The following is a 12,555-nucleotide window of genomic DNA, read 5'->3' on the forward strand; positions in this document are numbered from 1 at the left end:
TCCTTCATATAAATTCATTAAGCTATGCTAAACTTCCAGCCCAATGCAGAGGGTACTCCTTTTCACTCAGGGCAATAAATGGGCAGTTTATGCCCTCTCCACTGAATGTAAAAGTCTAATGGCACCATCTTGAAGAAAAGTAGGGTGGTTATCATAAAGAGTGCTGGAAACATTCAACTGGTCAGGCAGTATCTTATGGAAAGGAAATCAGAATTAACATTTCAGATCAAAGACCTTCATGTCTCCCGCTTATCTCAACAGAGCTGAGGCCAAGAGTGTTGAGAGAACATCACCAATAGCTTGCCCTGGTCCAACCATGCAGATCCTATGGCTAAGAAGCTCACCAAAGCCTCTGCTTCCTCTGTAGGCTAAAGAATTTTTTATCTGTGCACCATAGGAAGCACCCTATCATCGTGGCCTGGTAGAGCATCTGCTCAGTCGATTAACAAAAGAAATTGCAGAGTTTCACCTATCACCTGGCGGCTCTCTCTCCCCTCCCCCCACTTTTAAATCTACTATTCAGTTTTTTTTCTCCAGTCCTGCTGAAGGGTTTCGGCCTGAAACATCGACTGTACTTTTTTCCAAAGATGCTACTTGGCCTGCTGAGTTTCTCCAGCATTTTGTGTGTGTTCCCCTCCATGGACTCTGTCTACACTTCTTGTTGCCTTGGTGAGCAGCCAACATAATCAAAGACCCCGTCTGTCCTAGATATTCCCCTCTTCCATCGGACAGAAGATATAAAGGCCTGAAACCATGTATGACCAAGCTCAAGGATAGATTCTATCCCACTGGGCTCTTCCTTAGTATGATAAGATGTACTCTTGACCTCATAGTCACCCTTGCATCTTATTGTCTACCTGCATTGTACTTTCTCTATAATTGTAACACTTTATTCTGCATTCTTTTATTGTACTACCTCAATGCACTGATGTACTAAAATTATCTGTATGGATGGTATGCAAAACAAAGTTATTTGCCTGTACATGTGACAATAATAAACTAATTCAGCAATTTAATTTACCAATTTATCTTATTCGTTAGTTTCTCTCTCCATAGATGCTGCCTGGCCTGATGAATATTTCCATCATTTACTGGGTTTGTTTCAGACTAACAGTGTCTGTAGTTTATTGGTTTTTAAGGGTGGCTATTGGCACTGCCTGGCACAATTATTGCTCCTCAGTCACAAAATAAAACAGAATATCTGACCGTTTCATAAATTGCTGTTTGTGGGAGCTTGCTGTGCATAATAGGCCTGCTTTAATGTCTCTCGTACAACGGGGACCACCATATCAGAGGCATTTCACTGGATGCAAAGCGCTTCGGAACATCCCAAAAGGCAGTATAAAGATAAAAGTCTGTCTTTTCAGAAATCACACAGCCAACGTGCACTAGGACCTAGTGGCGATAGAACTTGTGCTCGGTCCCAGTTCAGTCCATTTCCAACTTCCCGTCCTGACGTCAGCCTGCTCCTTTGGCTCAGGTTTGACATTAAAAAGAAAAATGCTGCTGTCGGTGCCACGGGCAGGATTTAGTCCGTATCCCTATTCTAACCGTTCATCAAAGAAGGTAAAAAAAAAAGCAAGGCTGGTTCACATGATTGCGATCTGTGCTACGGGGCTCTAATGTGTTGGGGTAACGTTGAGAAAGTGAGTGGGTGGAGAAATTGTAGGGGTATCTTGTGGGCTCGGTTTATGTCCCTGCCTCAGCACTTTAAGTACACTTTCAAAATATTTGTGATCTCCTTTGGCGCCGTAGCTGAAACTCAGAAGAGAGATTGGCTTGTTTTTGTATGTGTGCGTTGTAATTTACAAACAAAAAGTGGGAGATAAAAAAAAGTTTCTACGAGTCTCGCCGAGCCCACTGGGGACTCGCTTCAACTCCAACGTGCAGACTGTGATTTAATATTAGTGATTCGTTTCAATAGAAAAGAGGGTGGTTATGGGGAAAAGTGGTGGTGGTTTGAGAAGCGACTGGAGAACTGGAAGTATTTGTTGTGGTTTGCTGTTTCTAGTAGGGCCCACAATGAGCCGTGGCGTGCAGAGAGGAAAAGGGGGCGATTGATGGCAGGAATCAGCCCGAACGAGACTGGGCCATGTTCAACATGTATCGCATTAACAAACGGCGGTGGGGTGGGGGGGGGGGAAGCAGGAGGGGGTGGGTGAAATAAATCGTACTGGGTTGTTTAAATACAGTCATATCGAAAGTATCCAGTTGCACAAACGCATTCCTTTCTTGCGTTGGGATGAAGGGAGGGCTCTTTTTAAAAAAAATGTTTACTATGTTTTGATTAAATCATTCAATCCTTTACCAGTGCAACACGTTCTCTTTTTTAAAGCGGGTAGGTTTTTTGAAGGGGGGGGAATAGATCAGGCGGTTGCTTCAATCGGCGGTTTAAAAAAGCCATCAAGAATGAATATTTTGGGGTTGGAAGCACCAAGGTTCTGGGTATGCTTCCCCCACTGAGTTGTTGGCTGGTTTCATTCCCTATCTCCGTGACCCCGTCGGTTTGCGTGTTGATTGACCGGCCGCCGATGGTTGCTCGGGAAGCGGAGAGGGAGGGGATATTGATTGCTCTACCTTCCCTTCGAGGCACGTGACCCACTTTCTGGGGGTTTGGGGAGCGTAAGTGGGCGTGTTGTGCATTTTGTGTGCAAAATTAGACCCCTTTGGTGTCCGGATCGCAATGCATGTAGTTCCCACAGTGCGGGCTTCTGCTCGGTTCATGACTGACCGATCAAGTTTAATGTGAGAATCCTGTCCCTCTCTTTCGAATTGGCGCCAGCATGTAATGTACATTCAACATGAAATCCCATGTTTAAACACGGGGACCTGTTCCACTTGGCTCTCTATTCGCACGTTTCAACCTGGGATCGGGAATGAGAGAGAAGGCTGTTTCTTTTTAATGCCCGCGACTTTCGTTTCATTCTTACTCTTGGTCGCAGAGGGGTCGTGGCTGGGGGGAGACGAGGTCATCTCTCACTGTGGGAGTTCGGGGTGACTATAATTGGATTTCCACTGACACATTTACCTGGCTTCTCAGGACTGGAATATTCATAAGAAAGCAGCAATCTTCTAATTTATTGGCTGGTTCAATTATTTTAGCCCAGTCCAGACTTTACCTGGAGTAAATTTAGGACCGTTAAGACTGTAAATTAAGCACAATATATTTTTTTGGGGGCGCACGTTTTTATTTAATTAAAATAAACTATCTCCTTTTGGATTAGCTAATCACTCCATCCTTACAACTAGTTTGAAACATTAGTGCCTTCCTACAGTTGAGAGTGCCCCTCCACCTCAGTCGTGTATGTATGTGTGTGTCGGGGGGGGGGTTGCTGAGAGTGTGGGACAAATAATCCTCGTTGAAATTTCACCGTTTTAAAAGGTGAAGGTTTCAGGTAGCCCCCCACCCTCCCTTCTCCCCTGCCCCCTTTCGAACCTTCAAAAGCCCAGGCTTAGTCCCACGAGTTCCTTCCATGTATCTTTTAGCACTTCTGAAGTGGCGCCGGTTGACAGATTCACACTATATTTGTTTAGACCATGGAGTCACTCGGCGGCTCTGTCTTCACACAAGCACTCGGGAAAAAAAACTTCAGCGTCCTCCTGTAGCAAACGCAATAAAAGCAGAACTGGGTGAAAAGCGCGCAATGGTCAAATATAAACACCCAAGACATTTTAACGTGTAAGAAAAAGAACAAAGAAGAAACCGGGGGTGTAAAATCATGTCACTTTTCCACATTCTCAGTAGATGTGTTAAAGTTGAACTCCTCTCTGGAAATGACACATATCAACCTGTTTTCCATCCATTTATAATATTGGGAGTGGGGGCGGGCGGGCGGGCGGGCTATGTTGCAATAGTGGGGTCAATGCGGTCACAATTCGGGTCGAATCGGTGTGAGGTGGTTGAGCCGTAACTGAGATTAATCTGACACGGATTCCCGGAGAGACTGGAACAAAGGTTCTGTGTTAATAGGTGCAAGAAATTATATGCAGAACAAACTGCACAGAACCCGGCTGTCCTGCCCCGCTAGTCTGTGCTATAGTTCGAACTCGTCACGAATCCCTTCCCAGTCAATTTACCTTAATTTAGCCTTCCAAAAGTAAGTTTATGAGTTCCCTTGCTGCTGTACGTGTTCTGCACACAGATGAAGCAGAGATGTATGATATATACAACATAAGTATAGTAAGTATACAGTATATAGCTCGATGTTTTGCTAATTGTGATTTTACCCTGCCGGTAACAGGCCATTGTATCTGGGTTCAGAAATTCCATTTTTCAGGACGGAGCTCCCTAACGCCGCCTCGTGAACGGCAGATATGTATGTGCGCTCGTTACATTGATACTCTGAAGTGTTTGTCCTGGCAGTGAAGATTTAGCGTGTGTTCTCCAAAAGGAAAAACGATCCTTTTCCTGCACTTTCATGCTTAGTTTAGCACTTGCGTCCATTCCAAGCGAGACAACCCCTACACTACATGTTTAGAGAGACTAAAAGGCGAGGATATTATTAACTTATTTGTTATCGTTGTTAGCAAAAATCACATTACATTAAGAAACAATGGCATATTGATTGGAGCCTGGCATTTTGAGAGACGCGCTTTACTTCCATTGAGAAAGGGGTTAAGGTGACTGTTAGTGTGTTTGTGGTTTCACCCGGAGAAGCGAGTTTCCAAATGAAAATCTGGGTGTGGGGCATGGATCGGTGGAAAGTTTTTAAGGGGGTGGCTGGTATTGGGGAAGATGGGCATATTGCTTGTTGTAAGCGGCGGTGCATTCCAGAGGTGAGCGGTTCAAGAGTTCGCCCAGCAGTGGGAGTGGAGAATTTGAGGGCTTGTTCCCTGGGGAAATTGCGCTATGGGTAGGAAATAAAGGCCATGTCTGCTGTTGAATAATTAAAAAAAATACAAGGTTGCCCGTAAAGGGAACTCCCGTTGACTGAGACACCTTGATGGCTTTTTTTTGTCCCTTGGCGGAGAGGTTCCATTCACAGATTTACAACGACGGCGAAATGGTGGGAATCAGGATAAACCTGGACGGTTTCCTACTTAGGATTCTGCGGAGTAAAAGTCGGCGAATAGTTGCAATTGGGTTTTAAATTCGCGGGAAGTTAGCCTGACTGCGGCAAAAAAAAAATCAAAAGACTACCGAGACACGAGAGGGGGAGAAACCGCAATGTTACCCCAACTGACTGAACTAGAAACTATTAGACAAGTTGTTAACCGGGCTCGGACACTTTCGTTGCAATCTCCTTATTCCCTCGCTGTTTAATTATTGATCTACAAAAGCATCTTCCTCAGTAAAATATCCTACGCTTTTCCTGCTGGTGTGTTAAGTGCTTTTAAATCGCTGTTAAGTCTTGTTCTCGGTGGCTTTAAAAAATGTTCTGATGCCATTAGCTGTGCTTTTCGTTTGCGATTTGAATTCGGTTTCAGGGGATCTTGTGGATTTAGTCTTTATTAGCGTGATGTTTTGGGGATTGGGGTGAATGGGGATTTGGTGAAATCTGCTGTTCGGAACAGATGCAAACCTGTCTCGACCCGTTGCTCCTGTTGAATGTAAGATATGTGTGCGTGTGTGGAGAGAAGGGTGTGCGTTACAAATAGTGCGGGAACGAGAAGACAGTGTGTGTGTGTGTGTGTGTGTTGTGAGAGGAAGCTACACGTTTTTCACAAACACACTAAGAGGGATCTGGGTAGGTACTTGAATGAGCAGAGCATAGAAGAATATGGAGCTAATGCAGGCAAGCGGGATCCATAGCGGTGGTCAGCATAAATAGTGGGCCGAAGGACCTGTTTTTATATTGTATAATTATGACTAAGGAAGAGAGCTTTTGTATTAAAGTGTGCACGAAGGAAGATGAAGAAATGTGTTTGTGTCTGTGTCAAAGCAAAGCAAAGCAAACAAATGTGTCTGTGTGTCAGAGGGAGATAGTGTATTCTGAGAGTGTGCATTTGTAAAAGTTGAGTTTAACAGCGAGGAGATATTGTGGATGTCATGTATGAGTGTGAAAGAGTGAAAGTCAATTTGTGACAGTGCATGGATGAGGAAGAGAAGGTAGATGAGTGTCTGTATGTGTGTGAGAGAGAAAAATTGTAACGTGTGCGTAAGTGGGCGAGAGAGGGACATTGAAGTGTTTCTGGCGATCAGGGTGGCCCAAGGAATAGCCTCCCCGGGGTGCAGAAGAAATGGCCGCTGAATCATTTAGTTTGTGTTTTTGCATAGTCACACAAGCATCGTTTAAAACTTGAAGGTCCCGCGGGTCTGTATGTGTGTGTGTGTGTTTTTCTGACTGGCGGTCTGGTTCCACAGATTTAATCTCAAGGAATTTCTGGCATGCCAAGCAGAGACATTGTTATGGGTAGGTGGGGGAGTGTATTGGTGCAACGGGAAGATTTTAAGAGCCACATACCCACGACTCGTTTCGCCAGTGAAAGATATATCGCCCAGGCCATGGGACTCTGCATGGCACTAACAGCAGGCGAGCGATGTGACAGCAGCCGTTCTTCGGGACAGGTTTTCAGGTGTCACGTGCCCCCCCGACGTCCCTCCCCTTGCTCCACTCGGAGTGGCTGAGCCTGAAATGGAAGGCAACTGCAAGTTTTTTAGCAAATCTAAAGCTCGGGAGGAGCCTCGGGGACTTTCTCCCACCCCAACCCCCACCCAAATGCACCCAACCCGTTCTCGATTCACTTGATAAAAAGCTGGAGAGGGCAGTCATCCGGAGCATTTGGCAGATGCTCTCACCCTCGCTCCCTTCCTCCCTACCCCTGTCCCTCAAAACAAAGTCAATATTCCCAGACCTGGTTTTAATTCGAGATACCTTACACTATTGAGGGTATTTCAACCAGAACCTGGGATAGGAGTGGTCGAGGAGAGCGGTGTGAGTATGTGGGTACAGCAGGCATCGGGATGGGACGGTGTAATATGGCACGGAGCAGTCCTTTCAAACGTCCTGATAAGAACGAAGCAGGTAGGTAACAGCCGTTTCACCTTGTCAGTTTTTGCGCCTTGTCATTATCATGCCTTTGTATTGGCGTGCCTTGTTACGCTTTCAAGCTGCGATGAAGTCTGTATGGCTGTCGGTGTCGCGGCATTCAGCGCTTTCTTGCTTACATTGGCTTGTGTTTATGTAAGAATAATTCCCGCGACTGATCCCTCCCGCCGGACCCCTAGCAACTGTCCGCAGCGCGGTCGGTTTCCTCTCCGGTGTGCACGGTCCACTTTGCGCCCCGCGCTTTGTCGAGTATCAGCCACCAACTTAACTGCCAACATAGTTATTGCTTTGATTTTCCAGAGAGAAGTTCTCGGTCCGTGTTGGGGTCTGTTGCCATGTTGATACAATGGTGCGTTGGGACGTATGTGTTACTTTTGCACGTGGTATGTCAGTGCAGTTTACAGTATGCCGCAGTACCTGTACGCTGGCGTCCAGCGTTTGCTGTTACATGCATTCTGTTGATGCGGTACGTTATATGTGGTTTGTGCCATACAATTTTGTTAGTTCAATGCATTATATGTTGCATTGGTGCAGTGTGTATTGTATCCTATTGCTCTATGTGTTCTGTTACTGTGGCACATGCCGCGCTGATGTGGACGATGTTTGGTAATGTCGGCAACACACATCAAAGTTGCTGGTGAATGCAGCAGGCCAGGCAGCATCTCTAGGAAGAGGTACAGTCGACGTTTCAGGCCGAGACCCTTCGTCAGGACTAACTGAAGGAAGAACTAACTCTCTTCCTTCCGAAACTCTTAGGGTCTCGGCCTGAAACGTCGACTGTACTTCTTCCTAGAGATGCTGCCTGGCCTGCTGCGTTCACAAGCAACTTGTGTGTTGCTTGAATTTCCAGTATCTGCAGAATTCCTGTTGTTTGGTAAAGTCGGTGTAAAGTGTGTTGCGTTAGCATCACGAATGCCCTTCTGGCATGATAAGTGGAACTGCCACCGTGAAAGGCATGTTAGTGCCATAAGTTCCCATATGTCAATGTTGGAGCAATAAATACATTGGAGTGGCTAACGGCATGTTGGTCTGCTATGTTAATATATTAATGTTACACATGTTTTAGTCTGAATGGTTTAGTTGTGCTATTGTCTGACTACAAATTGTGTCATTGTGCTGTAAATGACATTGTTGTAGTTGACGTAATATCTACAATGCAGATCTCTTGACTATCCAAGTTTAGCAAGATCTCTTCAATCAAAGATCTTGATCATGTAATTTTATTATTAGCTGGGAAAGAGCATGAGCAGTTCACCTGGTAAGATTACAGAAGAGGCCTCTTCACAACTCATTTAAAGGAGTTTAAATTTCCCGAGCGGTTATCTCAGCGCTGTTTAATCTCAGACGACCTCCCTTTGATCCTGAAGTAGCCTTTTGTTGTCGAACAGTTGCAGTTCAAAGAGATTTAGGCTGGATTTGAAGTAAGCCTGTTATTACTTTCCTAAAAGCATACATTTTTTTCCTTGAGTGTAACATTTCTATAAATGTCATAAACTGAAAACACATCGGCAGGTTATAGACAGGGGTGTAGTGCTGCCGGAGCTCACCCGAGCGCCGCTCCGGCACCTCTGTAAAAAAAGGTCAAAATAAACAAGCGGGGAATTTAACAGCGGCCGCAAATTAAATAGAGGGAATTTTACGGAAGCCGGGGTTGGGCAGAGGTATTAGTGACTAGTGGGGAAAATACCACTAATAACATTTGGATAGGATATTTGATCGTTTTTGGTGAAATCCTGGAGCTGTGACTTTTTTATTGAGTTATTTGTGAAATTCGTCCTCGCTCGACCTGTTGTTTTCCCAGCATGCCCTGCTGCTGTAGCCTCCCGCCTTTTCACAGATGTTTGGTCTCCTTCCAGCTGAGGAATAACCGTACATAATTATGAGCTTTTTACCACCCTTTCCAATGGTACCCACTGAATGCCAGGTAGGAGCAAGGAATGAACATCGAAACCTAAGGTTAAAAGTCGAAAATAATGAAAGAAATACTCACTGTTCGCTTCATGGGAAAAAAACATTTCTAGGCTATAAGCTAGTTTTACGTCATTTCAACTATCATTAATAGCGGATCAACCCCTTGTCCTAACTCCACCAACTATAGTTGATTGGAAAAAGGCTCTTTGTGTTGATATGAAAAAGAGTAATTTAGTGAGGCAATGAACGAGACGAAACGCATTTCCAAACCTCCCAAATGGTTGCTCTCCTCCCCTGTTAACATTTGTCAGGTACAAAATACGATATTTTTATTCATATAGATACGATAATAATTTATGTAAAGTTTCAAGCTTCTTTAACTTTTTTTATATATTTAAAGACTAAACAGGATCTGTATTGGCCTAACCATGTAATACCCGACGTGAGGATATCGTGAGTATCGACACTCACAGGTACATTTCCTGTCCAACCATTTCTACCAGAGAAACAGTACCAGGCATAGTTGCCAACCTACCGCTTTTGATACTAATATTCACCAATATTCGTGGCTTTAGCAATAGTTCATTAGACATTCTTTTTTCATACTTAATTGCTTGGTTCCAATTTAGGTGGCTAAAAGTGTGATAACCTTATTTGCTTTATTTCTGTTATTTTTATACCTGCTTAGGAACACTGCTAAGCGCTGCGGGCCCTGCTGTCTGCTCTGACTCAGTCGTATCAATAAAGGCCAATTTATACTTATGCGTCGAATCTACGCCGTAGGTACGGCGTAGCTGCGTACCCTATGCTGTGGCCTGACGCACACCTCCCCAAAAATATAACTACGTGTCGCGGCGACACAGACCGCAACAACTGTGATTGGTCCGGTTGGTAGCATCGCATTTCCTCCTACACATTTCCAGTTGCTTCTTCTCGTCAAATCGTCAAACCTACCTGCCGACATCCGAAAACATTTGAAATGTATTTCCTCGTCCATGTCTCTCAGTGGCCGGACAAGCACAGAAAATTCACCCTCCTTCTGCCTCAACCTGTTCAATGGTCATACACACCATCTCCTCCGACGTCTTCTCTCTTTTCTGCATTGCAGTAATTTCAATAAAAGTAACTCTTGTTGAACATTTATTAGCTCCAACTCTAACATGATGTGCTCAGTTTCAGTCACCATTGTTTGAAGTACACAAAGAAACTCAACACGAAGAAACTGAACACAGTGGCATAGAAACCCCACTGCCAACTAGCGTTTTGGCGTTGAATTGCAGAGCGACGCGGACACACCAACGCACAAGTATAAATGCTCACAACGGTGTAGCCCACTTGCGTAGGCTACGGCTTAGAGCCTATGCAGAAGTATAAATCAGCCTTTAGGCTTCATCTGTGGTGGTCCGTGGATTACTCACTAATACAAAAGTAAATTTTTCTTACTGACAACCCTATGGCTTCTAAGCAAACAATGTTAACTTTTTTCTTTTGTAAATAAGCTGAGGCGTGTAACAAGAACAATGTACAAGAGACTGATAACAGTCTCTGAAAGATATATATATATATATATATATATATATATATATATATATATATATATATATGTCACACCCAATTTGTGTACCTGCTCATTACATAAATGGGGCAAGGAAGTTGCCCAAGTACATGAAATGAGCAGGTACACAAATTGGGTGTGACACAGGAGGGGTGATTGATAATTTTGTGGCCTATAAGGTGGAAGGAGTCCATTTTAGAAAACCTAGCAATTTTCAATTATCTGAAACAGAAATACCACAAAAGTTATTAACTTCAAATTTTCTGCATAGTCACTCAAAGAGTTGAACTGCACGTGCATGTAACGGGAGCTGTATAACTGTAGGCCACGAACTTATCAATCACCCCTCGTATAGCTCCGGCACCTAAAAAATTGGCACTGCCCCCCTGGTTATGGAGTAGGTGCTGCTTATCCAAAACTTTGCAGAGGGCTGGCCCGCCACTGTAGCATCCAGTAATTGTCCACTCTTGCATGTCTTAGATACAGTGAAAAGGGGAGAGCATTAAGCCAACGGCATTTGTTAACTTGACCAAGTGCATATGTTCTTGTCAGTTGTGACTCCTTGTCCCTTGTTTAATTGTTCCCTGAGTCATCTGCGATTATATTCTACACGTGTCTTATTATCATCCAATATCAGAATGTTGTAGGTTCCAAGACCCAATTCAGAGTCCTGAGCCTCTATTATATATAAACACTCACTAGAACAGTACTATGGTTAGTGCTGCATTCGCACTTTCAGAGTGAGATCCTGAGTGTAGTAGGTTTTATGAAGAGTGAGGCTTGACCCCTCACCAACATTCACTCCTTGGTAAACACTTCTCTTTAAATAATCTGGTCCACAGGTTATCAAATTCACAAGTAGTGGTGAAGTTGGAAGTCACTTTTCTGGGTCAAGATGGTGGCAGAGAAACTGCTAGTGTCAAGTGAGGTCCTGCAAAAAAAGAGAGGGTTAAGGGCATCTTTCTGCTTGTGGGATCTTTCTGTGCACATGTTTGCAGCTTTTCCTGACTTATGGCAGCTTTGATAGGGATTTTGCTTGGCTGAGAGATCTAAAAACGTGATGCCTGCCTTAATAAAAATCTTGCTTGGAGCGACACAGAATGTGTGTGAGAGAGAGAGAGAGGTGGCAAGAGTGTGAGGGGGACGGGGGAGACAGAGAAAGAGAGAGACAGACGGACAGAGACAGAGAGCCATAGGGATTGAGAGTGAGGGGCGGGAGACAAAATGGGGTAGAGAGAGTGAGAAAAAAAGAGAGAGCTGTCCATGTATAGGAGACAAGAAACAGGCTTGTGTCTTCCTGTAAGCAGGGAATAGATCACATCAAGGCTCTCGGCTGCAGTGGGGATGGTAGGTGCCTTGAGCTGGAGACTGAGATTTGTGAGCTCTCAAGGTCTGGTATTGCAGAACCTGAGATGTTTCTTTCTACCTCACTCCTCCCAAGATTGTCCAGCCTTTCTCTTGTGTCATTTGCCTTCTTTTTCCCCTTGTCTTTACCTTGGAGCCTGACTCCTCAGGACTCATCCCTGCAAGGATCTGCCTCAAGGCAGCTGCGTATCTGGGTCTAAGTCCAGCGAAGAGGTGAAGAAGTGGATCCACAGGTGAAAGCCCAGGCTTGAGTGAATCAGACCAATTGAGTACCTGTTGCAGCCATTGAGCATCGGAAAGAGTTCAGCTGGCCAACTCCAGGCTCCCTCTGTGCTTTGATGGATGTCAAGCTCAGCAAATCGGTGTGGTTCATCGATGAGGCTGCATACACATGCAATAAGCACGTAATCATGAGGTAAAAATCTTAATGTGAGTCAGACTTGCCATATAACCCCAAGGTCAGTCCAACATGTTTTTCACTGCATAAGCTTATTGTTGCTTGGCAGAACAGATGCTGACAGTGACCTCAGCAACATTTTGGCTCTCTTCATTGACATCTGTTCTTTCTCTCCCCCCCTCTCTATCTATCTCTCTCTCTCTCTCTCTCTCTCTCTCTCTCTCTCTCTCTCTATATATATATATCTCTATCTCTGTCTCTCACTGGTCACACTCAAAAATGCACAGACTCACTCAAACATGCAGACACACAAAGTTGCAAACACATAGACGGAAAAA

General features: G+C 44.5%; 1 protein-coding gene across 10 annotated transcripts in view; it reads left to right on the plus strand.

The window, feature by feature from the left end:
- Window positions 1–1,441: 1,441 nt before the first annotated feature.
- The window catches only part of LOC140191795 (RNA-binding motif, single-stranded-interacting protein 2-like), a 269,357-nt gene continuing 258,243 nt past the window's right edge, over window positions 1,442–12,555 (plus strand). For 3 of the 10 annotated variants that reach the window (XM_072249564.1, XM_072249565.1, XM_072249566.1), the window contains exon 1: window positions 1,442–1,566. In XM_072249564.1, coding sequence (XP_072105665.1) covers window positions 1,501–1,566 — 66 coding nt within the window. In that variant the 5' untranslated portion in view covers window positions 1,442–1,500. Of the gene's footprint in view, window positions 1,567–3,996; window positions 4,181–6,666; window positions 6,966–12,555 lie in introns of those variants that run through there. The other 7 variants (XM_072249556.1, XM_072249557.1, XM_072249558.1 and 4 more) reach the window with 5 other exon arrangements.

The sequence above is a fragment of the Mobula birostris genome, chromosome X, assembly GCF_030028105.1.
Source record: "Mobula birostris isolate sMobBir1 chromosome X, sMobBir1.hap1, whole genome shotgun sequence".
Lineage (NCBI taxonomy): Eukaryota > Metazoa > Chordata > Chondrichthyes > Myliobatiformes > Myliobatidae > Mobula > Mobula birostris.